This window comes from Heloderma suspectum, chromosome 1 (genome assembly GCF_057233095.1).
Source record: "Heloderma suspectum isolate Gila_16-S chromosome 1, 16-S_ref, whole genome shotgun sequence".
NCBI classification, from domain to species: Eukaryota; Metazoa; Chordata; class Lepidosauria; order Squamata; family Helodermatidae; genus Heloderma; species Heloderma suspectum.
Window position 1 is genome coordinate 132,128,998 of NC_139458.1, and position 25,959 is coordinate 132,154,956.

Below are 25,959 nucleotides of genomic sequence, written 5' to 3' on the forward strand. Positions count from 1 at the left end.
TGGAAGTAAATTCCATTGCATTCAATGAGGCTTACTCCCAGATAAGTGGGTACAGGATTGCAGCCTAAACCTGCAGAACATGTGGTACAGCACTTCGTTCTGGGGTAAGGTCATCCTCGTCATCTATGCGAGGCCATGGCTGAGCGTGCCAGTACTGGCACAGCACAATTCAGCTATACTGCTGCAAGCATGGCTAGGTGGGAAACAGCACGTGCTGCCACTATGATGCCTTCAAATGCATTTGCAAACCACCAGAATGGAAACCTGGGAAAATCAGAACCAAGATGTTTACTTTATTTTTTAATAACAATATCAATAAAAATAAAAAAACAAAACCAGACGTAACTTTCTGAAAACAGCTTTCTACCTCATAATTTCACAGAAATTAGCTTGGAAATATTGTTTTTGCCCTCCCCTCATTTGATTCCTGCATCATTCCTTTATGATACTTCAACTCACAGCAGACTGAAGATGAAACTGGAGAGTAGTGAAATCTCACCTATTCTCCATGCTTGGGGTGTTTGTGTGTAAAGGGAGGAGGTTGCTCCAGAAATAGCCATGGTTGGGAAAAAACATGAGCAGCTTCCCGATGAGTCCATTAATTCAGCCCCTGCCCTGCATTACCTCGGTGCCCTCTCCCCAAACTCAGTGACAGGGCTTATTTTTGGGTGGTGGCAATGCTCACAGCATAAAGATGTGGCTGCCTTTCTCCCATTGGCATAGCCAGGTGAGTGGTGAAGGGTGGGCAGGAACAACTACCTTAGGCTCACTTAGCAACTACACATTCATGGGTTCAAGGGTTTTCTCATTAGTTCCTGCCTCTTCTCTGCTGACAGTTATGTTGAAACTCATCCATTCTCTCCCCCACTGTGGCCATTTCAACCACTCCTGTTCCACACTTTTCAAAAAACAAACAAGCACCAAACAACAGATGAAGAAAGAAAGGGGATGGGGAGGGTATAGCTGATTCAGATGCGATAATCTTACGGAGGGGAGAGGAAGTCAAAATGCCTCGTGCTTCCTGTTCCTCTGCCGTTTCTATTGTGTCTGAAAGAGAACTGCAGTAACTGCCCCAACTGGGAGATGTCCTCCCGTTGGGAGACTGCGCATATCCCAGACAGGGCTGAGGGGCGAGTTCTGTTTCAGATGAGATGTGGAAGAACAGGATGCACAAGACACCTGCGCTCCCAGTTCCCTTGGTAAGGTAACTGCATATGACGCAGCTGGGATCTGAGAACTGTGAAGGGCACTTTCACGACCATTCCCCCTCCCTTTTCAGGGGAACATATTTTCAGGGTACTCCCTTTTCACGGGAACATATTTTCCACACTATGGGAAATGGCTGTTTTCAGCTCTTCCATCAGCCATAGAAGCAGGTATATGTAAGAATATCACAAGGTCCTGAATCTGGGGCTGCGTCCGCCAGAGGTGGGATACAGCTGCAGGGCTGGACCAGCAAAACAAGCAGAGTTAGCATGGACCATAAATCCAAAATTGGATTGGGAAGGCTGAAATGCCCTCCCCCGCCCCACTTTAACCTCTCCTTTTGAAATCCTCTCCAGACACTGAATTCTCCTGAGCTCCCCTCTTGACACCAACGTGTGCAGGGACTCAGGTACCTCAGGAGTGAACGGCGCTCGTCACACTGAAGAGTCTACCTTCTGCTTCAGGGGCTAAAGCTGGGAGACCCCACTATGAGGCAAGTGAGCCACAGAACCACCATGACCTTTCCCTGGCAGTAGCATGAACTTTGGGTTAGCTGCCCCAGCTCCTTCCTGGCTGGCAGTAATACTGGAGGGCATGTCCCACTCTCCCTTTAGCAGGAATCCTCACTTTTCAGCACTACTGAGTTAATAAATGTAATTTCTGACTAAGAAATTAGATCCCTTAAGAAAAGTCACAAAAAATCCCAAAGTAAACATGGTTTGCTCTTTAAGTAGTTCTGTAGAAACCCTCAACTCCAAGTGCCCTTGTGTAAGGCTGGCTGACGCTGGGCCCGGAAGCGCCCCTGCAGCAGCGTGGAAGCTGTGCCGAGTCACGCTAGCAAAACCAAGGTGGCTGCTGCTATGCTCCTCCTCTTCACCTCCCAAGGAGGGCCAGGAGTGGGGTTCCGTTGATGGCGGGGCTGGCGTCTAGTCTTTGGGTGTCTTCTTGCTGCGTGAGTTCCACATGCCGCGTTTGGAATGGTAGTAATGGTAAAAGTTCCTGAGTCGCAAACGTTCCACCTCCAGCCCGCTCTGAAGCACCCTGGAACAACAGAAGTGAACAAGACAAACAGAAGGAAATCAAGAGAAAGATACAGGCCATTTAATTGAGCCCTCCAACTAAAATCTGTTAGGGACTTAGACCATTTCCCCATATGACGCTAAAACACATGTTGGCTCTCACACACTATTTGTGCCACATGTGGATGTCGCTAATGTAGGATGTATATAATATGAAAGAGAAATGGAGTCTACCTTCAAGGCAATCTAGGTTTTACGTTTGTTCTGTTCAGTGGCTGAAGTACAAGCCCCTTTGAAGTGGTGGGTCATGTGTTAAAACACCCTTTAAAGCAGGAGTGGGCAATGTGTGGCCCTCCAGATGCTTTGTCCTACAACACCCATCATCTTTCACCATTGGAGATGCTGGCTAGGGCTGATGGGAGTTATAGTCCAAAACATCTGGAGGGCCACAAATTTTCCAACCCCATTTTAGAATGATGAATGCCTACTGAATGATGAATGCCTTTACATCTCTAAGAGCACACTCTTGAAATGACCAGTACATCAAATGCAAGCATCTAAGTGTGCAATCCTATGCATATTCAGACAGAAAAAAAAGGTCCTACAACTCCCAGCATTCCCCAGCCAGCCATGGCTGGCTGGGGAATGCTGGGAGTTGTAGGACCTTTTTTCTGTCTGAATATGCATAGGATTGTGCCCTAAGGCTATAAGCCTATGCACACTTACTCAGAAGCAAATCTTATTAAACTTTGTGGGACTTACTTCTGAGTAAACCTGTTGCGCTGCATGGTATTTAGGGAGGTATTCTCACTGGCTATTCCAAGCTTCTGCAACTTCTTTTCTCAAGGTTTGCCAAAGCCTGAATGTGAACCAGAGGGCAAAGTAAATTCTTTTGTCAGTTAATACCCAAGGATAGGCAGGAGTTTGTTGTTACTAGCATATTTCAGTCATATGTTTTTCAGATTGCAAGTGTGTTCATATAAATTGGTTTGGTCACAGACTGCAAAAATAAAGAACTCTAATTACAAACCAGCGCTGCCTTCTTCATCCTTCGCCATCAGGACCGGCCTCCAGATGGCAGCTAAGTCAAACATGCTGACTTAGGATGCTGCTGGTACTGTGCCGGCAAGTGGCCCATCTTCATAAGCAGCATCACATCAGAAGAGCAAACATACATAAGGCCATGGCTCTTCTGTGCATACCAAAGCTGCAACCTGCCATTGTTCGGGTTACAGAAGGTAACAGTGTGATCTCTTATGAGCTTGGCCTTCTGACCTAACACGGATTGCAAGAGGAGAACCTCAAACCGTGTGAACTGTTATGGGTGTGTGCGTGTTAGCCAGTTGTATTAACAGCTACACCAGCTTTCAAAGAGCCTGGCAAATGCAAGCAACATGGATGTCCTTAGGCTGTTCGCTATTTACCCAATAGGCCCTGGAGAAGCAGGACCACCCTGGGGCCAAATCAAAAACAGCAATTGTGGTATGGTGGTGCTTCCCCCAGCCAACTTCCAGGCTGACCCAGCCATACATGACCTTTCCATATAGACACAGCCAGCAAGTGCTGCTTTTTGCTCTTCTATTCCTCTCTGGTACTGGGGGACGCTACCACAGGACAAGTACATAGTTGCCTGGGTCAGTTCTGCAGGGCAGATAAACTTTAACAGACAGTTTGGGAAACTTCATTTGGTACAGAAGGCAGTAGGAATAATGCTAGTAGCAGCTAAGCATTACAACTCTGTACCAGTTACACTGGCTGCCGATTTGTTTCCAGGCCTAATTTAAAGTGCTGATCTTCACTTTTAAACCCCTAAATGGTTTGGGACCAGCCTATCTGAAGGACCGCTTACAGCTGTATAAGCCTGTCCAGGCTTTATGATCAGCTACTAGGTCCTTGCTCTCTGATCCATTGATAACAGATGTTGGGTGATGAGCACCAGGGAATCGGGATGTTGGAGAAATTCGCAGTAGATTCCAATGACTTCAGATTTCTATGAATCTGACCTGCGGATTCTGCTGAGGACTGTTTTTTTGCCAAATCGTGCAGCTTCCATAGACTTGCAGACTGGTTTTTAACTTTGGGTGGTGATGGTGGTGGATTTGCCCAAGTCCACACTTGCGCAAATGTGCATTAGAGCAAGCGTGCATTTGCACAAGTGCAAACAGGAATGAAATTCTTATGCATCCTTTAAAATAATCCGATTTCATCAATGAGTGGATGACGGAATGAAAGACGCCTAACAATCTGCGAAACACAGACAGAATGGATTTAACAAAACCCATACATCCCTACCAGGATAGGCCTTTCTGGTGGTGGCACCATACCTATTGAACTCCCTCCTCCAGGAAATGTGTATGCCCCAATCTTGGAAATATTAAAGAAATTTTAAAAAATCATTCCACTTTTTAAACTAATTACTGGGATTGCTTCTCCTCAGTTTGCATATTCTGGTTTTAATTTGATGGTTATATTTTATGATTATTTATACTTTAATGAAATTGTGTACACTGCCTTGGGAGGGGAATCATGCCCTGAAAGGTGGTTTATAAATGAATGTATGCACGAATAAGTAAAATTCAGCAAATGAGGACTGAGGAAGAAGAAAAAATTATCAACATTCCTGTTCTTTAAGACTCTCTGTGGCAGAACAGAAGGGACCAAAACAAATTGGCATGGTAAAGGCATCTGTCACTGACCAATGGTAACATTGGCAAAGGGATCTTTGGAAGCCATTGAGCGCCATGACTCACTTCCTGGCATGGAAGCTTGCTAATCCATTTGGGCTGCAATCCTATGATCCTTGGGAGGGTGTCCCAGGGACCATAGGATGGTGTGCATCTTCCTCTCTGCCTGCAAAGAGGGAGATCCAACCTCAGAAGCCTCTTCCTTGCAGGGATGGAAACTGCTGCCGCCTTGCTGTTGGTAACAGCAGAAAGGAGTCGTTTGGGGGGTATATCCTGTTTTCCAACATACCCATGGAAAAGTGGGGAAGGTATGTCAGCCCTGCAGTTGGAATACTTATTGTCCCTCCAGCTGTCCCCCAATCCCACCTTACACTCTCCAGAAGGACTTTGGATTTGACTTTTCTTCCACCTTGGATTTTCTTTGGCTTGCTCTCTTATTCTGCTAAAGCAGCATCATTAAGTTGCCAGATAAATTTTGACCACTGGACAGTTCTATCAATTTGGTTGAAAGGCAGCATAGAAATAAATTATAGATACTTAGAAACCTAGGTTTTGGCTCTTTTGCTGTTCTTGGAAATAAATGGTGTGAAGTAATGAGAGGATGACATATTCAATGACTGAGGAAGATCTGTGAAAATTTCACCCCTCCCAGTGCAAGGCAGGGACAGAAAGACTTTCTAGGATTCCTGCTGCAAAGCCCTGCTGCAAAAGATTGGCTTCCACTTTATTAAGCAGAGGTTAAAATCAAGGGTGAATGCAGTATTCTAGCCCTTTGTGCCCTACAACAAGGAGCTGGAAAATGGTGTATGCCTCTTGAAAAGAAAATCTTCAAGTAGACTGACAGCCTAAGGGCATTTCTGCATAGTCACAGCAGGCTCCAATCACATTTCAGATTTTGCATGAAAGCCCCGGGCCTTTTCAAAGTCAATTGCACAATATCCTGTCCACATATTATAGATGGAGGCGGTATAGCCTTGCTTTGGAGAGCAGGGGAGAGCTGTACTGCAGTTTGCCCTTCTCCATGAAAAGGGGAGCTAGATGTGTGCTTTAGAACAATAGCAGAAGAACACACAACCTCCAAAGAATGTAATTACAAAATGACAGGGCATTGTTATTAGGAATGGAAAAGGTTAACCTTGTTGCTGTTTGCTACTTTTTCTTTTCTTTTTTAAGAAAGACAGGGGCTAGATTAGGGTTGCTGGAAAATTCCATTCGCTTCCCTGAACAGTTTGGTCCTAAATACACCACACGTATGCAGGAGTATTTAAAGCCGGTTTACCAAACTTTTCTGCATGGTGCTGATTAGTTCTTCCCTGCTACCATCTCCTCCCTGCGATGACTCTGCACAGACAACAGCAGGGTACAGTGAGACCTCTAGACACATCTCTCCTTCAAATACTCCCAGCTATCTGACCAGATTGAGACATCTGCCTTGTCCTGCTGCAACAGACAGAATTCTGACATCTCCTAAGCAGGAAAGGGAATTTGGGGCTCCAAGCCATTACATACAGCAGCCTCACCTGTCCAACAGCTCCCAGTCTTCCCCACCCCAGCGGTCCCGGAACTCTTCTGTGTTCATTCCCCCAATGCGATCGAAGTCAGACTTGTAGATCCCAAAGAGGCCAAAGCCATTCACCTCCCAGTAGCCTGAGAAAAAAATGAACCAAGAGTAATTCCTAGACCTTGACATGGAAGCAAGGCAAAGTTTCAAAGCCTATTCAGTCCTGGTCCTCGACTCATTTTGCTACCCCTAGAAGCCACTGTGTCATCTGTTGGCAGCAAATAATATTATCTTGTGCAGATTACAAAAAAGATGTGGAGATAACTTTTATTGGACCTATTCAGGTGGTGAAAGGGGTATGAAAGCTTTCCACTTGCAGGGAACTTCTCATGAAATGAAATCTCCTCCCCTGCTTTGTTTTCTGACCCCTCTGAATGAATCAGTTCCCCATTACTACACGAGTATAGTTCAGCAATATAACTTTTTCTCTTCCTTGTGGGCACATGAATGAGTGCAGTCTTGCAGGTGTGTTTGTGTTTGTTTCCATTCAGAGTAATTGAGTAGCGGGCCTCTGAAGTGTTCCTTTGCAGCAAGCAAGGTGACCACCTCTGCTAACATGACGTTGGATTAGGTGGAACCAGTTATGGGTATGCACCAACACCTTACCAAACTGTAAGTGGGTCAGGAGAGAGTAAAGAAGCTGAAAGCCATAGGGAGTGGTTTGCTCTGTAATGCATTCTCCTTGCAGCTACCTCCACAGTGGAGGAGATAAGTTCTCCCTAACATTTTAAAAGTTAAATGTCAGCACAAAGCAAGAGCTCTGGCAATAAGAAAACATCAGTACAGTTGGGGGGGTGAGGGAGAACCCAGAGCTTTATGTAAAATATTTGTAAACCACTTTTTTTAGGATCAAACCCGCCCAGACGAACTTCAGTAGTTTCCTCTGCAGTTCAGATCAAGGTTCCACCCAAGAGTCTCCAACAGTGATCAGCCAGATACCTCTGGGAAGCTTTCACAAATGAAGCACGATGCAGACAGTCATGCCTTTTGGCCTTCAATCAGGAAGGTCGGAAAGGAGCTGAGGACACTCTAGGCCAGGGCTGGGCAAATTATGCCCCCCCCCCCGGGTTTTGGCCTATAATTCCCATGATCCCTCATCATTGACTATGCTGCCTAGGGCTGATGAGACTTGTAGGCCAAAACAACTGGAGGGCCATAAGTTGCCCACCCATGCTCTTGGCCATACACTTTGAATATACCCAATTTCATGAAAGCTGAGCAGGATCAGGCCTGGTTAGTTAGTACTGCTATGGGAAACAGCCTGAGAATAGCTGAGAGCTACAGGCTTGGAAATAGGGATATCTGTTGTGGGAAAATCTGGCCCTTTTAGGGCCTGACAGATTCCTGCGATGCCCCCAGCCTGGCTTGCCTTATAGTTACAAAGAAAGGTTTGAAAACATTTAGGCAATGCCTTGGGAGCCAAAAGGAGTGTGTGTGTGTGTGTGTGTGTGTGTGTGTGTGTCAGGGGCGGGGGAGAGATCCGAGGACTTTCAGGGATCATGCATTGGGGCTTTGGTGTCCTTGTGTCTCTCCTAAAAACTGCTGTGACTAAATAAATCCTCTCTGCCTAAAAGAAACTCAGTAGCCTGGTTGCTATGGCATAGGCATGGGATTGACACCACCACTAGAGACCTTTTCTTCTTCTTAAGGTGCCATCTCCTATCGGAGGTTAGCTATCATTACAGCTATTTTTGTTTTTGATGCTGCTGCTCTGAATAGTTGTATAGAAGTACAGCTGAACCATTCCCTCAGATTCTTTAACCACGATGTTAATCTTCTTCCTATTGATCTTTTTCCTTCCATTTTCCCTTGTATAGTAAGTTGGAGCATAGCGTATTTTTGCCTCGGATAATAATGACCAAGGTATTGTAACTTTATTTTTTTGATGGTCTTTCCCAATTCTTTTTGTTTGTTTACTCTGTAGAGTACGTTCTCATGTGTTACTCCATCAGTTCACAGTATTTTCAGCCTGCGTCGGTATATCCACATTTTGAATGATTCGATTTTCCTCAGATTGTTCTTTTTAAGTGTCCAAACCTCCACTTGGTAAAATAATATTGAGAACATGTATTATTTAAAAATGAACAAAAAGTAAGATATTTGTTAAGGGGAATTATTTACAAAAGGGAATAAAGTCTCACTTCAAATAGTTGGTTGAGATGCTTCGATTAAATATGCTTGGTTAGGTTACCATTCCTAATAAGTAAGAGAGACTTCCCCAGATAAATAAGCTCTTGATAGCTTTTCCTTCAGACCAGATTTCCCTAAAGTCCACCCCAATCAATTCCTCACAAACAGGAACAGACACTGTACACCAGCCTTCCTCTGCTTCCAGCTCTTCTGGCTTCTTCTGGCTTCTAGGGTGATTCATAGGTTTCAGGGAGTACTTGTTGAAGTTCCCGCTGGTCAGACATAAGATAGAAATCTAAACTGTATTATGTAGAACTTGGTTTGCTCATAAAATTATCACATTCGATATATTAAAATTATAGTTTATTCAGACAGTAATTACAAATTTACTAGGATTACTTTTAAATGTTTTTAATTTTAATCATTATTTTATGAACAAGCTGTTATACATATCACATTTTACATTCCTAAGGGTGCAATCCTATGTATGTTTAGACAGGGTAAAGTCTGTAGAACAATCGTATGATTGCGCCCTAAAGTAACCTTGGATCAGTAAAAAGCACTAAAAAGTACTGTAATTTTTTTTCAGTTTCCCCCCCAATTTTTGGTCTTTTGAAGGAAATTTTTTTTCCCCTTATGTCTTCAAAATTTAAGAAAATTGTACGTCTCCACTCTTGCCTCGTGTGGCAAAGTATGTGTGGATGAACAGGGAACTGGTATTTGGAAAAATCTCCTTAGCCACTCTCAGTCTGCGTCTTCCCCATGTTGTCTCCCCAGCTGGGAAAAGTCGATGGCACTCACTCTGCTGTCCACCCACCATCCCTACTCAGTGCAATTCTACTTCATGTTTTCAACACATTGGTCAAAAATATGGAACAAATTTCAGGTGATGAATGATTGGCAGAAAGGGAATGCCTACTGCACAAATCTCATGTATCTTGAAGACCTCAGAGAATAAGCGTATGGTTCCATTGATACAATAAAAAGGAATGGCAACGCGACATATTAAAAATAGTCATCTCAGTGTACACTTTCTCTCTCATCCCTATTGCTTTCCACTAAAAAATCCACATACAGGCTGAGACACTCCCCTTTCCCACTCAGCAGCCCCACTTGGCAGTGTTACCATTTAGGGCTTGTCATGTCAAAACCATTTACATAAGAGCAGCAAAGCCGGGTTTCCCAGCAGGGAAGCTGGAGCCAAGACTCCTGGGTTCTATTCTGAACTTGCTGTGCAGCCCTCAGACAAATTGTTTGGCCTTTCTCTGCTGGATTGTGGGGACACAACGCCTTCCTGACAGGGGCTATGTTAAGCCTGAGCTGACGTAGACTAAACAGCTTCGTGAAAAGATGCAGGAGATCCGCTGTGCATTAGTTCTGCTCTTGCATAAGAGCACCGAGTTGTGAGTCATGCCACTTTGCAGAGCAGAAGAAAGTGAACTTGAAGGAGGGTTTCAGGTCAGAGGTTTCGTGTCTGCAAGAGCAAGGGCCGCAGGATTCCCATGAGAGAGCTAGATGGGGCCCAGAGCACAATAGCGGAACCAGCAGGTCTGCCATTTCACCTGCTCCAGCTGCACAACGCCAGCTAGCTGCACGAGGGGTCCAGCCATGCCGCCTCATGCGCCAGCAGCCCCCGCCGTCCAGCCCGGCTTTCCCCAGCAGCGGATGCGCCTTACCGTTGGGTTCTTGCGGAGAGCTCCCGCAGCCCAGCCTCATGACGATGGGCGCGTAGGCCAGCTTCCCCTCCACGCAATGCTTCCGGATGCTGTCAAGGATGTTGAGGGGGAAGTGGATGTGCAGGTCGCACAGGAACACGATGCTGCTGGCATCCTGAGGGGTCAAAGAGCAGCACAGACAGGCCGTGACTGTGTGGCCGACCAGACGCTGAGCAGTTCTCTGGGAAGAGTGGCCCCTTTCCCCTCCGTCCTCACCTCTACGGAGTCCACCCCGACCTGCAGTCCTGCAGAGCGCTCAAAGTTCCCTGTGCGCTTCAAGTATCGGAACCTGCGGGGAAGATACACAGCAGTAACAGCTGGAGGGAAGGAGGCGGGCAGAGATGGCTGGGGGATGGCGAAGCTGGCAAAGGGCAAAGCTCTATGTGGTTATAAGTTGGCTCGGCCGCGCGGAAGCTTCCCAATATCAGGAAGGTGGAAACAGATACAGGTACACCGGCTGAATGAGACCGTTTAGCCATCATCTAGGCCAGGTAGAGGCAAGGAAGAATTAGGGCTGTTCACCAACAAAATCATTTTTAGTTGATTAACTACCTGCCTTTTCAGTCAAGTAAGCTTAAATAAATTTGCATACTACCCAAACCTCACTATAGATATCTTTCTGAGCTATTAGAAAAGGTATGATAACTCACAATTTAATGAACAAAATTAAAGTATTGCTCATTTTTAGAAGCAAAGGCCATCATTCACATTTTCTTGTTCCATTACCTATTTCAACAATTTGCCTGAACCCCAAGACAAAATTGTAAAGTAAGTACCTATCCCTTAATTCACAGCCCCACCAATTAAGATGGACCCTTACTGATTAATCAGCAAGGGCTGCAGGCTTAACAGGGAATAAGTCTCACTGGACTCAGTAGGATTATTCCCAGGTAGACGTACACAGGACCTTGTTACAATTTTAAGTCAATTATAGGCCGCTCCATCAGCTCTGCTGAGAGACCGGCTCCATTTGGCTCCTCCTCTCTCTGAAGGGTTTCCATTCCAACTGGTCATTATAATTTCCCTCTTCCCTCCTCGTCCCTTTTCCCTATTGTGTTGTGCCTTTTCAGCTGTAAGCCTGGGTACAAAGACTGTCTCCTGTGTTATTACGATGGCAGTAGGGGAGCAGGGCAAGGGGCTGCTCTGACTTTTTCTGACACCTGAGATCAACATCAGGCCTTGTGAGTGGCTGAGGCTATGGTGCTGCCCCCCCCCCCCGAACCTGGAGAAAGTGCACCATGCGCACCTTGCGACGTCCTCCAGGCTGGGCTATAAAGTCACAGCCACTGCTGGAGGTGCTGCTTGCTTGCTGGGAGCGCAGCATCTGCTGCCTCCTCTTTCTTCTGTCTCTGTATTAACCTGTGATGAGACAGCAGGTTTGACATGAGGGGACTGAGGAGTATGGTGGCTCTTTGTATCCTGTGGTTGAATCCAACAGTGTCCTTCTGACAGAGGAATGGATGCTGCTGCTAGATTGAATTTCTGCTCCCCTCTGCAGCCAGGGATGTCGGAGACATCTACAAGGGATTCAAATGAGTTCGGATTTCTATGAATCTGACCTGCGGGTTCCGCAGCGGACCGGCTTTTGCTGAGTTGTGTGGACTTGTGGACTGTTTTTAAACTTTTGGGGAGCATTTGCACAAATGTGGACTTGCACTAATGCGCATTGGTGCAAGTGTGCATTTGCACAAGTGCAAACAGGAACACAATTCTCATACGTCCCCCCACCCCCACACAATCCATTTCCATCAGTGAGTGGACAACGAAATGAAAGATACCTGACAATCCATGAAACACAGACAGAACGAATTCAACAAAATCCGTACATTCCTACCTGCAGCCCCTGGTGGATCAGAACTGTTGTGCGTGTGTGCGGGGGGGGGGTTGAAGGGGGCAGGAGGGGGAGGGAAACTCCCACTGGGGGGGCTGCAGGGGGGAGGGAAGCTCCCGCTGTGCAAGGAGACATCCACTTGGGTACCGTTGGAATTAGCCCACTTTATAATCAGGAGTGCCAATGCTTCACTTGGCTTCTGCTGGCCCTGGGGTGGCTTTGTTTCCTTGAACAGTGCGTCTGCATGGCTAGTATACTGGCTGCCGGGATAGGGGTATAAGTGTATATATATTTGGTTAAAACATTGGATGTATTTTCTTATTCCCTTGTTTATTGATATATTGTTTGCTTTGGGCTTCTTTATGGATGAATCAGGGCACCCTTTCAGCAGAAGAATGGGGAGTGGGGGGAACACTATAAATAAACACACACACACACACACACACACAGTGCAATCCTATGCATGCTTACACAGAAGCAAGTTCCCCTGTGTTCAGTGGGGTGTACTTTCTAGTAAGCGTGTTTAGGGTTGCAGCCTTAATCCACCAATTAAAATGATGGGGAGAGCAATCCTATGGCCACTAGACATCTAGACAGCCATAGGATATTTTTGGTTTCTGGAAACTGAGGTCGTCTGATCTTGGTTTCCCCACCCTGTCGTAGCCAGCATGGTTCTTTCCGTGCTGCCGCCATCTCCGCGTTCAGAAATGGAGTGCGGAGGTGGGGTAAAGAGGGCGATCCTGGGGGCAGGGAGGGGAGGAGACTGTGGATGCTGCTTTAGACAGCTTCCTATCAGGTCTCCAGGCCTGTTCCCTCCCCCTCCCCGAAGCTGCGGCTATCCACAAATGCAGGGTGGGCAAGGTGTGGAGGAGGGGATCCCCTCCGTGCTCTGTCCACCCTGCATTGGATAGTCAGTAGCCTCCAATTTCAGAGGCTACTATCTCAACAGGATTGCGCCCTTAAACTTGCAAACATAGGAATACGGTTTGCAGATTCAGTCATCTGCTTGGTATTTGGCAACAGCTCATTAAGCAAGGGTATCATCAAAACACAGATTGAATGAAGAAGTGGCTGTAGCTAGGTACACACACACATGCACGCACGCACGCACGCATGCACGCACACACTCATTGATTCACTCATGTGTGAGCACATATGCTTCATGTTTAATAGCGGATCTAGTTTCCATCCTATTGTTGGCTCCTCTTCTCATACACACATATGTACTGGGGCATTTCTAGTGTTACCTTTTGCTACTCAAGCCTCATTCGCACCCTCAGCAAAACACCCCCCAGGCTAGTCATGCATGATGCTGGGAAATCTGGAGAGGAAATCAAGCATTAGATTTTATTTAAGCAGCCTTAGTCATCTCCCTAGTGGCTATCTGTACCCAACTCTACAATGAAATGTGTTTGGATAGCATTAGTGGTCCAGCTCAGAAAGCAGACAGCTGGGCAGCGTCAAGACTGAGCTCTGTGCGCTTAGGAAAAACACCCGGTGAACAAGGCTCCAGAGCTGTCGTCATGGCTTAAGGTACCTGGGCAGGTGAGCCTCCTGCAGTGCCTTCTCCACATCCATGTCATCGCTATCGAAGTCCACCAGGATAACGTTGAAGTTGGCATCCTTGGTGTTCAAGTATAGGCTGGCCATGTCTGAGATGAACTGCTGCACCCAGCGGGCTTGGTTCTTCACTGCAAGACAGGAGCAGGGACCGTTAGCATTTCAACACACCTTCAGTGCGCCATTCATGGGGCAGCATCTCCATGATGAAGGGCTCGCATTATCGATATGGGCACACATCAGCGGGAGAATAAGCACTCTTCACGTGCGTGCGTGCCTTACATAGCCAAGACTTCAGAGGTATTCAGCCTGTGGCAATTCAGTATTCTACCAGCCGAAGGAGGAAATAATTATAGAGCGAGAGGATGCAAATGTAGAGTTAAGCACTAGTGTCATTTCCTTATCACCTATTGATCAGGATATATTTGACCCTTTCACATTCTCACCACAGAATATGGTTTCTGTATATGCAAATAGAAGCACATTCTTATAACTAATTTAGGTTGTGGAATTCATCTTTTTGGATACAGGACACGGCTTTTTCCTTCCCCTTTTCTCTTTTTGCATGGTATACGCAGCCATCCTTGTAGCATTAGCTTGCCCTGTTGGGTAACACAGCCACCGGGACTTTTACAGAGCAGGAGAAAAACCTTGGCCTCCTCCTGGCTTTATACTTGGAAAAAATTCTTGGCTGTGGCCATGTCAAGTGCCTGATTTCCCCATGTCTGCATTCCGTGTCGCCCTGATGACTTATGAAATGGGGAACTCTCGTTGCTGGGACAGATCTTAGTTCTGCACTACCTTCCCAACCTTTGTCATTTCGTATGTCACCATAGCACCAAAGGAAACAATGGGAAAGCTGCAGCCCAGCCACTTGGTTAACATATGAATTGGGCCAAGATCTCAATCAAAGCCCTTCTTGGCCTGGAGACAGACACCGAAGGCAGTATGAAGGAAGGCTCACTGCCTGCGGTATATATAATCTTCCCACTTTCTCCTCTGGCAAACAGGCTTTGCAGTTTGTTGTACTGTTAGAAAAATCAGCAAAACCTATTTGACCAGAAGTCACAGTTAGGGATGGTGTGAGTGTCTGGTTGGGGCTTGAAGCCCAGCGAGAAATCACTGGTTTGGTCCCTGGGACGCCATTTTGCGGACCTGAGCTCTTGCCTGACTTGCTGTGTGCTGAATCGGGCACGAGTGCAGGCGCCCGGTCCCTCAGCGAGCTGCCTGTCACTGAGAGAGAAAGAAGGGAGCACCCCCTTGCTACAGTGGCAGTGGCGTGGGATAGGCTGGTCGTTTTCCGTAAGTCTCTTACACTTACGTAGAACGGCCAGCCTGTCCCTCGCAGGAGCCACTGTAGCAAGGATGGGGGAAGGAGGAGAGGTGCTGCCTCCTTCCCCTCTTGTCCCCATGTCAGCAGCAACGAGGGACAGGCTGGTGGTTTTACGTAAGCGTAAGAGACGGAAAATGACCGGCTTGTCCCTTGCTGCCGCTGCTATAGCAGGTGGGGGTGGAGGGAAGAAGAAGGCACCTATCCTGTTCTCCCCCCCCCCCCCCCGCCACAGTGATGGCAGCAGCACTGAGGGACAAGCTGGTTGTTTTACATAAATCTCTTACACTTGCATAAAACAACCAGCCTGTCCCTTGCTGCTGCTGCTGCTGTAACAGGAGTGGGGGGAGAAGAAGGGAGCACCTCTCCCCCTCCCCCACTACAGTGGCGGCAGTGGCAGCAGGGATGCCCTGCAGCCGCCCAGGCCTCGATGCGAGCCCCCATCTTGCATACACATGGCTGCTTGCATCGAGGAGTTCTGGGACAGCTCATGCAGCCCCGCTTGTGGGGGTGGGCAGCAGCAGAGACTCTGCAGGTGCCTGCGCTCGGCAGGCACAAGCGAGTTCTCACATCCCTAGTCATGGCAGGATATAAGGAATGTATGTGCAAAGCAAGGAAAATGAAGCCTCTCCCAGACCATTTTCAACTCTCTCACGAAACGTGCTCCTGTGGGTCTCCAGCCGTGCTTTGCCTCCCCCGCCCCCACGCCTAGGAAAGCAGCCACTCCTTCCTGGGATGCAGAGCCCAGGCACTCACCTGGCACCACAAAATGCACCGTAACATCGTGCCTCCAGCTGAGCTGCAGAGGCCGGCACAGGATGGGCTTTCCGTAGAGCAGGCTCCAGGCACTAGGCGGTGGCTGAGATTCAGTGGACGCAGCTGCAGGCCCCTCCGGGTTGACTTCAGTGCTGTCCTCCGACTTGCCCTGGTGCAGCAGGACATAGATGTACTCCGAGAGCCGCACGGTCCTCTGGCCTCTCTCCATCAGCTCCAGCTCCACCAGGTAACGGTTGCCCCGGGCGGTGTCTCGCCGTTTCTCCACATTGATGATTCGCAGGAGGGTGTAGATGCTGTGGGTGGGGGAACATAGAGCAGTCACAGTCCTGGGCTAGGCCAAATCCCCTCTTCATAAGATGCTGCTTTAAGCCAGGTCAGATCCATTGTCCATTCAGCCCCACATTGCCCACTCTGATGGACAGCAGCTCTCAGCCAGAAAGGCCTCTCACATCATCTCCTACCTGACCCCTTTACCTGGCAATGACAGGTACTGAACCTAGGGCCTTCTGCATGCAGGAAATGCGCTCTGCCACAAAGCTACCATTCCTCCCTGCTCCAGAAACCCTCCTCCTCATTTCAGATCTTTAGGGGTGAATTCGGAGTGGCCCCGAAGTACGCAGAATGCTCCCAAGCAGCTGCTAGCGAAAGTGACAAGGACCTTTTTGTGCAGGCCCTGACCCAACATGTCCAGTCCTGAGGAGCTCACCAGGGGCAGGCAAGCCATGAAAGCAGTTACACAGTAACCTGACTTCTCATCACAGTGGAATTCTGCAGGCCAGCCTTCCCCAGCCTGGCACCCTCCAGACTGTTAGACTACAATTCCCAGCATTCCTGACCATTGGCCATGCTGGCTGGGGCTGATGGGAGTTGGTCCCAAACATCTGGAGGGCACCAGAGTGGGGGCAAGGCAGCTGTAGGCAGTCCCACAAATGGGTGAGGCCTTCCTTGAGCCAGCTGGCCTTTGTATGGTAGGACAAATCAAGGGCTTTGATTTGTCAGGAGTGGGACTGAGGAAGACCTGCTGGATGAAACTGGGGCTGACCACTGCCTTAGAGCAGAAAGGTTCGCTGTAAGTCTGGGTTGTCTGAGCCCTTCTGGAAAAACTGTGTTTTGTGGCAATTATCCCAAGATAGTTACTATGGGTTGTAGCCAATGTTAGTATAACTTAAGCCCTAATTTATTTCAGTGGGTCTACTCTAAGTAGGACTAATATTGGATACAACCCTATCTTCCCCTCTGCGTTCTAAAGTTAGTGGTAGTGCAGTTACGTTGGCAGATTTAGTTGGGTTACATTGCTGACTTATCCCTCACCATGTTTAGAAGCAGCTCCCAGCAGCCCAAAAGTAAATCCAGCATTTCACCAATGCACAGTTCCTGAGTGGAACTGAGGTGGGGGGGGGGAGTCTCATTCCAGCCCCTGCATATCGTCTCCCCTTCCCAATTCCCTCTCCCTACCCGCCATTCTTCTCGTTGAGTTTCTCCATATATTGGGCCACCACGTCCACCACCTCACTCTCACTCAGCTGCAGGTTTCCTGAGACGTTGCACCGCAGGTCGTTCCAGTCTGAGCGCAGCAGCTCGAAGTCCACGGCGCTGACGCTGAACGTCCTTTGCCAATTGATGGAGTCCTCCAGCCAGCTCTGCTGCAGCTCAGAGTTCTCATAGCTATAGTCAGACAACTCCTCCTCCACCTCCTCCTCCTGGGCCTTCTCTGGGCCCTTGACCTCCTCCTGCTGAGATTCTGTCATCTCTGACATCCGCAGGAAGGACGTCACTCGCACGCCTTCAGACAGCACCAGCTCTGAAGAATTGTAGTCTAGGGTAGTCCTTGCCGGGGTGGTGACCTCAAAAGTCTCTTTGCTGAACAGCCCTTCCTCAGGCAGCGTTGAGACACTGGGACGCATCCTCTGCTTACCCCTACCCTTGGGGGTCTCTCGATTGTACAGCTGATCCCATTTCCGGCTGGCCTGCTGGCTTTTCCTCTTAGAAGGATCAGTTTCCCTGGAGGCATTGCCAGTGAGCCAAGCTGTCCTATGACCAGGGACAGCATAGAGTTTGTTGGAGGGAGCGGGGTGCCGCTGAAGGATTCTGGAGTTCAAGTGCACCTTCCTGGGAGGCCTGGGATAGAGGAAGACTCCAGGGAAAACATCCTTTTGTGACGGGGCCTTCTTCTTGCTGGGCTGCAGCCGGGTCACATACACCTTCTCTGGAGGTTTCTTGGCCTCTTTCTTGGACTGCTTCTCCTCCTTCAGGCCCTGCTGCCTAGCCTTTCCAGCAAGGAAGGGCACAGGGAGGTGGGGCTGGAGGCCGAGGGAGCTGCCCTGCTTTGATGGTGACAGCAGCCCCAGCTCGCCCTCCTTCCTTCCCTTCTCCTCATCCTCCTCATTCCGTGCCCAGCTGAGGGACCGGCCATGGATCACCACCTGTTCTCCAAGAGGGGCTGCATTGTCATAGGCCTGGAAGCCCTTGGATGGAGTCACAGGACTCAGGCTAGGTCCACTGTTTGTGCCTGTGTGGACAGGCTGCCCTGTCAGAGCTCCCTCTTCTTTAAACCTCTTTTGCTTCTGGTAGATGGTATAGTAGTCCATGTTGTTCCCATAATCCTTTGTAGTTAAGGGCCTCTCTTTCCTCTTCACCCCAGGGAACACGTGTGGATCCAACACGCTGGGGCGCTTGTCCTTGGCATCAGGGAGTGGGTCGGTGGGCTCAGGGCTGTCAGCTCCTTCCTCCTCCTCTTCAAGAAAATCTAGAAAATAGTAATGGGAAAAGCAGATGTAATCTCAAGGTTTGTGTATGTGCTTGCTAGGGAGACTAGTAGGTGGGAAGGATATGGTGGACAGTGGAGCAAGGAAGGAAGCCTCGAGTTGGATGGGGCTATAAGAGGTGGTTGGGGAAGGAAGAGGCTGCAGGAGGCCTCAGGGAAAAAGTAGGAGAAAGGTATTCAGGGTGAGTGTAGGGCACTGGTAGGCAAAGCCTCTGTACCCCACCATATACTGGGATAAGCAACTACCATTGCTGTGACTATAAGGTGCTTAGTGATACACTGAAAAACTGTTTGCCTTAATCCAAGCTGATTCCTCTTCTGTAATTCTGCAAGCACAGAATTTTGTGCACAATCCAGATTTCCAAGGAACTTAACCCTTAAAAAAAAAGGTTCCTGGACTTTATGGTTTTGTAAATATATTTGAAAATATGCAGGCAATGTCTGTGAATGGCCCTAGCATTTAGGGGGTGAAGAATGTTTGTGCCCTGCAGGGCTACTTGTCTTTTTCCCAGGGCCTCAGTCATGTTCCCCAAGCTATATATCCCTATGACCTCCATTTATGTATAACTCTTCCTGTGCCTCTAATCTGACCCGGTCAGCAAATTCTGTGGAATCAAAGTTAAATATGATAACAAAATGACTTCATGCAAAATGTACTTATTTGCATAAATAGTTTTAAATGCAGAACATTGGTCTCTTTGGACAGAATTAGGATTCTGGGTAGCGTGGTCCTCCACGCAACTAGGGATGTACGAAACCCCTCTTACCTGGCTCCACCAGGTTCCGCTGGGGGGGGGGAGGCGCTCCATCCCTCCCCCTGGAATCCTGGCCGGCTGGCTCTGCTCCGCGGGGATTCCGCGGAGCCGCTGGTCAGCTCCACCAGCAGCCGGACATCTGGCCGCTGGCTAGCAGGGACGCAAATGGCAGCGGCCGTAGCTACTGGCGTTTGCGTCCCTGAATTCAGCCGTGATAGGCTGTGTAAAGACTTACGTAGCCTATCACGTCTGGGTTAAAAAAAAACAAAAAACCCCACATACGCAAATGGCGGTGGCTACAGCCGCCATTTGCGTTCCTTATTTTTGGCCATCTTAGTCTACGTAAATATTTACGTAGACTAAGACGAAGACAAGAAAGGGGAACGCAAATAGTGTAGCGGATGCTATTTGCGTTCCCCCTTATTTTCGCCGTCTTAGTCTACGTAAATATTTACGTAGACTAAGACGGCCAAAAATAAGGAACGCAAATGGCGGCGGCTGTAGCCGCTGCCATTTGCGTACGCGTTTGTTTTTTGTTTTTTAACCCAGACGTGATAGGCTACATAAGTCTTTACGTAGCTTATCATGAAGGGGGGGGGGGAACCAAAACAGACTGCAAATGGTGGCGGCAGCCAGTCGGAAGACCAGCCGCCGCCGCCACTGCTGCCAAAGCTGCTGCTGGAGCCGCCGCCGCCCGGAACATCTGCCCCAGGTAAGTCTCGTCCCGGGGGGGATCCGCGGGGGGGCGGGAGGGTGGCAGGCCGTTCCGCCACGGAGTTCGGGGGGCCGAATGCACTGGCATTCGGCCTCACCGAGATCCGTGGCGGAATTCTCTGACATCCCTACCCGCAACCTTCATACATTCCATTCAGATGAATCAAGAGAGAATTTTCCCCATACTAATGATCAAAGCCACATAAATTCACTGAGAAGAGTCAAGGCTGTATGCCAAAGGTGATGAAGGTCTAATATCCTTGCTGCTACAGACAAGATTTAGAGTGGTAAATGTATTGATTGCATTTTAAGGTAATCCCAAGGTTGTTCTCAGCACAAATTGACTCTGGACAATTTTGCCTTTGGACTGCAGAAGCTGCTTGCCTGGGTGAACTTTTGGAAACCTGTGGCAGAGCAGTAGCTAGGAGCAGAGAGACAAGAAGCTCCCCAAAGGATCAGATAGTCTTCTGCCCAGGCAAAGGATGGTGGGCGGGGGGAGGGGGGCTCTGTCCATGGCCTTCTTCAGGGAGGTAACCAGAAGAATGAGAGCAGCTAACAGGAACCGGTGAGGAAGGCTATTAAAAAGGAAGTATCCATGTAAATGCATTCAGAAGTCAGTCTAGTGTTGTGAATATATGAATGGTGCTCAATTGCAGGGAATGGCAGATACTACTTTAATCTGAACAACTGCTTGTGCCAAAAAGGGATGAAACTTAAGAATAGAGGCAGGAGGTCATTCTGTGCAGATCTAATTTGGAGGCAGCCCTGCTCTTGCAGAATGTTCAAAATTTCTTCTCCCTCCGTGTCTTTTCAGTTGCCTGCAGTTATCCTCCCTTTCTCACCCAGCAATCTGTTGAACAGCCCTGCCCAGAGACATAACCTGCCAGGGCTGGAAATGCAAGCCCCGCAAGCAGATGGCACAGCCAACTTCCACGTTGTTACACCAGCAAGAGGCACACTGGGTTCAAATGCTGCTCACAAAATGGACGGAGAGACGCTCCTGAGTGACTCTTTCCTAGCTAGAGGAAGCTGGATTTCCCAGGGACCACTTACTCTCAGGATTCAGGAAGAGAAAGGCTCTCTGGTGCGGATCCTCCTCCTCTTCATCCATCTTCATGTATTTGTAAAAGCCAAATCTGGAGGGGCAAGCAACGACATCTCAGATGCAAGACAAGCACACACAGGACTCCGTTGCCCCAGGATAGCTTGTGGCCTTTAGCTTAGGAGGGGATGGTAAGAGGCATTTAGACTGCTTTTCACAGAGGCAGATTCTAGAGGGGTCATCTACTGTAGTAAAAACAACAACGTTGCAGAAGCTTTTGAGGTCCAGAGCCTCTCGTGTGTGTGCGCGTGTGCGCGCACACAGACACACTGATGGATAGAGGCTTTGTTGAAACTGAGCTTTAGAGCACCCAAGTAGCAGAGGCCACGAATTCTGCCTTCACCATGCTTGCTATAGATGCACGTGGATGAAATATAATGGGATCAGGAAGCGGAGGAGAGGCAATAACTCAGACCTGCAATGCTAGTGCCACAGAGTTCAGAAGGAGGAATTTGCACCTGGCTTTGACCAATCCTGAGGAGCATGAAGATCAAGGGTGGCTGCACAAATATGGCTAGGAACAGTCTGGATATCTCGGAAAGGAAAGAGGGCCAAGGAACAAGAATGGCATTTCCCACCTGCCATTTCTAATCCATCAGTGATAGAAAGCTCCTGCTCTAGGCGGACTACTTGGTAGCCCCTGTAACATGTGGTAAAATGTGGCTGGATAGCCCTCTCTGCCCCATCCCCAATTAACAGTGTCCGTCCACATGACAGACAGAAGGTCAGCTTTGCCACTAGCCCTTCTACGGTCATACACAGCAGAGGGCCCAGGGCCAAATACGTGTTTGTCACACTCATCTTCTGCATTTCAGGTGTACGCTTCATCTGCCAGGAGAGGACAGTCTCCCCATCCCCAACACAAGCCACGTGACAGGTTGTCTACAGCTCTATGGTTCCCTTTGCAACAAGGAAGCTGGCTTCTTTATCACCCTCTCGCTTGACACTTACTTTTCCAGGTAGAGCGGGGACTCCCTGTAGAAGCATTTGTTCTCAGTCTCCATGTGTGTGAGCCGGGTGAAATCATTGGGGTAAACAAATGAGAGGTAGACCTGTGGGAGGGGCAACCTGGTGAGAAGAGTCACAGCAAAGGAGGTACGTTTTCCAGTGTCTACAGAGAGGGTGGAGGAGGAAGAGGGAAGGGAGGCATTATATGGAGCAGGGGCAGGGGCTCCTTCCTGGGGCACATCCTAGAATACATGTTGTCACATGGAGGCCATGTGCACAAGCTCTCCCAACTGGGGCTGAGAGTGGCTAGAATTACACCTGCCTGTGCATAATCAGAAGCAAGCTTCCACTACAGCATGTTGTGCCTGCTGAAGCACAGGAACCAAAAGAGGATTTCTAGTGCTCAGGTGGCACCCAGCACTACTCTGCATCCTTCCCTTTTTTGTCTCTGTACCCTTTCTTCCAATCTGGATTGCACCCTTCCCATCTTTCTCGGTTCACTAGTATTTCTCCCATCCCTGCTAAAACATTGTGATCTCGAATCATGGTGCTGGCCAGCAGGGACCCAGCCATTATGCCTTTTGGATTTGGTTTACAGAGCACTTCGGGAATAACCCCCTTCCCACAATGTACCAGTTTACAGATGCATACGGTCAGACAAAATGGGAGAACATCCGACATAACCCAATGGAATGAAGAGACCAAGTCTCAGGATGTTGAAAAAAGAAATATAGATTTATTCGCTGAAGTAGCCGACACGTTTTAGCCCTGCATGATATATATGGGCCTTCTTCAGTGGCTAAACCAGAAGCAGAAAGGGAGAAAAACACGCGGATATACATTTTAAAATAAAACACACAAGTGAAAAATCATTATCAATATCTCACTGCAATAATGCCTGTGTAATTTAGTATTTCTAAAATTCCCTGTAGAGATCTCTGAAAAAAATATGCCTCCAAGGTGACTCCCGCGACTGGTGACATGTCTGTGCTGAAACATTTCAGCTGTATTCTTCTGGTTATTGATTAGACTGAAGATCTCCCAATTTTGCACAAGCACCATATTCTTAGGGAGTGTCTCAAAAGTCCTGAGATTTTCAAAAGAGGCAGAAACTCTCATTCTTATTAAGGCTTCCAAGGGTCAATGTTTTCAAATCCATTCAAGGCCTTAAAAAAAAAGAAAAAAAAAGTAGGATTCTATTGTCATTTGTAGAAAGTTTTTGCAAAGCCCCAAACCTAGTACCTTTTGCAGGGTGGTTTTGCTCTACAAAATGTCCTACCAAAGGGGTGCCCTACTTCTTATTTCTAATATTGCACAGATGCTCTCCCATCTGCAATTTAAGAGCCCTGGTCATTTTTCCCACACAGAGTTTGTTAGAGGGGCTTCGGATGGCATAAACCACACAACCTGTAGTACAAGTGGTGAGTTGTTTCAGGGCATATTATTTTGGGTTAGTCAGGTCTTTGAATTCCGTCACCTTGCAAAAGTATTTACAGTATACACAATGCCCACATGGATGATGTCCTGTGGGAACCACAGCGCCTGGCAGGACATTGTAGCATCTCTGCTTAACACTCCCTAAATTCACTTCCTATTCGCATGTCCTTGATATTCCTTGTTCTTTTCAAGGGAATCATAGGCGTGTCTTGGCAACCACTAATGTCCTCTATAATGTGCCAATTCTTTTAAATGCTTCCCTGCAAAGTGTTTGTTGCATGATTAAATGTTAAACTATAGTTTCGCCAGCTAAAAGATGCTTCTTTCTGTTTCTTCAGAAGATCAGTGCATCTTGTTTGCCATGCTTTTTTAAATGCTGTCCGCCACACTCCTTGCATTATCTCAGTGTGTTTATTATTATAATGATTTTTGACCTGTTTTATTTTAAAAGGTATATTCATGTGTTTTTGTCCCTTTCTAGTTTTAGCCCCTGAAGAATGCCCATATCTATTATACAGGGTTAATACGCATTGGGCTACTTCAAGGAATAAAACTCCCCCGCCCCCCAATCCTGAGACTGTGTCTCTTCATTACATTGTACAGATGCATAGGGACAAACGATGGCAAAAAAGTGGAGATACCTCTCCACGGACAAAGAAGGGGGGTGCTACAGTCCATGGGACACTTACAAATTGCAGGCCCTGATAGCGGGCAATGGGGAAGTCCTTCACCACATATGTGGGGCTGTAAGCACAGGGCACCAACACATTCTCCACATGGGACGGCTCAATCTGGGGAGCTGAGATAAAGGCAGTTAAGTCAGAGGAAGCCACAGGATCAAGCCAAGAGACCTTCCCAGACCACACAAGGTTCCCAAGTCCACTCAAATTCAACTTGACTCATCACCTGCCCTAGACTGTTGTTATCTTGCATTCTATACGCTGGGTAAATACCAAAATATCCTTCTTCCTGGCTTCTAGCATTCTATGAGGAAACAGTTCTTTTTGTATGGCGGGAGGAGCACTCATTTTGTGAGCCCTTGCCTGCACTATGAAGCGCTATAGTCTGGACACAAATTTACTGTCTCATCTGCTGTTTGAGAGAAACAGGCCTAACATTTCCACTGACTGAGAGTGAGTTGGAAGGTGGGGGAACTTTGGTGCCCACAATAGCTCCTTGCTCCTCCCCAACACAGAATAAATTCGTGGAGCCTATTATTTCAAATAAGCAAATGTACACGATCTCTCTTAATTTGCAAAATTTTTACCGATAGCAGAATTCACTTGTTCTCTTCTTAGCACCTGGTCTAGGTTAGAGTCAACGCAGAGAGTACACACAGACCTGCAGATACTGGTGGCCTTGACTATGTGGTCTGCCATTCCAGACACTCTTCTGTTTTTGATCTAGACTGTGGGTCACCTTCTCCCTAAGAGGCTATGGCTGTGCAGCTAAAATTTACTGGAGATATAAAACATTTTTGGCCAAGAGGCCTTTTTTCAGGGCCAGATCCATCTCTAATATAATCCAGTCATGCAGGAACAGCCCCCCCCCATGCCTATTCCCCCAAATCTCAAGGGCCAACACAAAGGCAATCATTCCACTTCATGGTTTCAGATTATGTATAAATATCCTGCATAAATGCCACCTTCAGCTTATTGCTTAGCTCTCCTCCAAGTGCCTGCTCTTTTTATAATCTTTACAGCATAGTCAGGGGGCTGCACTGCTCTCCAGTTGCCAAGTGTGTTTCTCTCTTGGGCCAGGTTACTTCCTAACAAATGTGCTCCTTCCTGATCTCCACAGACACCTCAATGGAGAATACTGGGTAGGAGAGCGAGGTTAAGGGAAGCTAGAAGGCCTAAATTCTAAGGCCTTCTGGAGTCCAGTCTGGTGCTACTTATCCCCATAAGAAGGAAAAACACCCAACACACCTACAACTTTATACTGACAGAATCTCAAATGCTTTCGATTCCTCCCCAACACCTTCTTCACCGTTAAAACCCCCACGGCAAGCGAAAGGACTGCACCAGAAAGCCCCCTCCCACTTACTAAGGAAGAAAACATCCCGAGGGTCTGGCTTCAGCATGTCTGCTCCATGCTCATCCCTTTGTGCACCCCAGAGGTTGCTGCCAGTGTGGCTGGCAAGGGACTGAGGCACATGTTCCACCTCATTCATTTTCAGACCGGATTCATCTGAGGAGAAATGGGGAAAAAGAAGAAAGGAGGTGCGGTCGGTGAAGGGCAAGCTCATATGCAGGCAGTCTTGGACTTTTGCAAAGCCCAGGCAGCCAATGTCTCCTGGATTTCCCACATAAGTCAGATGTAGGTATGGAGCAAGGAAGTACCTCCTGGGAAGACTCCTAGTGCCCTCACGGCAACAGCTGATCCATCCTGCCGTCTCTCCTTCCCTGATCAAGAATGATTCATGG

At 47.9% G+C, this 25,959-nt stretch overlaps 1 protein-coding gene across 1 annotated transcript in view; it reads right to left on the bottom strand.

The window, feature by feature from the left end:
- Nucleotides 1–269: 269 nt before the first annotated feature.
- The window catches only part of B4GALNT4 (beta-1,4-N-acetyl-galactosaminyltransferase 4), a 210,301-nt gene continuing 184,611 nt past the window's right edge, over nt 270–25,959 (bottom strand). The window contains exons 10-20 of the mRNA XM_084828719.1: nt 25,580–25,723; nt 24,223–24,332; nt 22,100–22,200; nt 21,100–21,182; nt 17,269–18,559; nt 15,793–16,106; nt 13,684–13,837; nt 10,532–10,604; nt 10,277–10,430; nt 6,430–6,556; nt 270–2,247 (exon numbers count right to left, since the gene is read on the bottom strand). Of these exons, the coding sequence (XP_084684845.1) occupies nt 2,133–2,247; nt 6,430–6,556; nt 10,277–10,430; nt 10,532–10,604; nt 13,684–13,837; nt 15,793–16,106; nt 17,269–18,559; nt 21,100–21,182; nt 22,100–22,200; nt 24,223–24,332; nt 25,580–25,723 (2,666 nt within the window). The 3' untranslated portion in view covers nt 270–2,132. The remainder of the gene's footprint in view (nt 2,248–6,429; nt 6,557–10,276; nt 10,431–10,531; nt 10,605–13,683; nt 13,838–15,792; nt 16,107–17,268; nt 18,560–21,099; nt 21,183–22,099; nt 22,201–24,222; nt 24,333–25,579; nt 25,724–25,959) is intronic.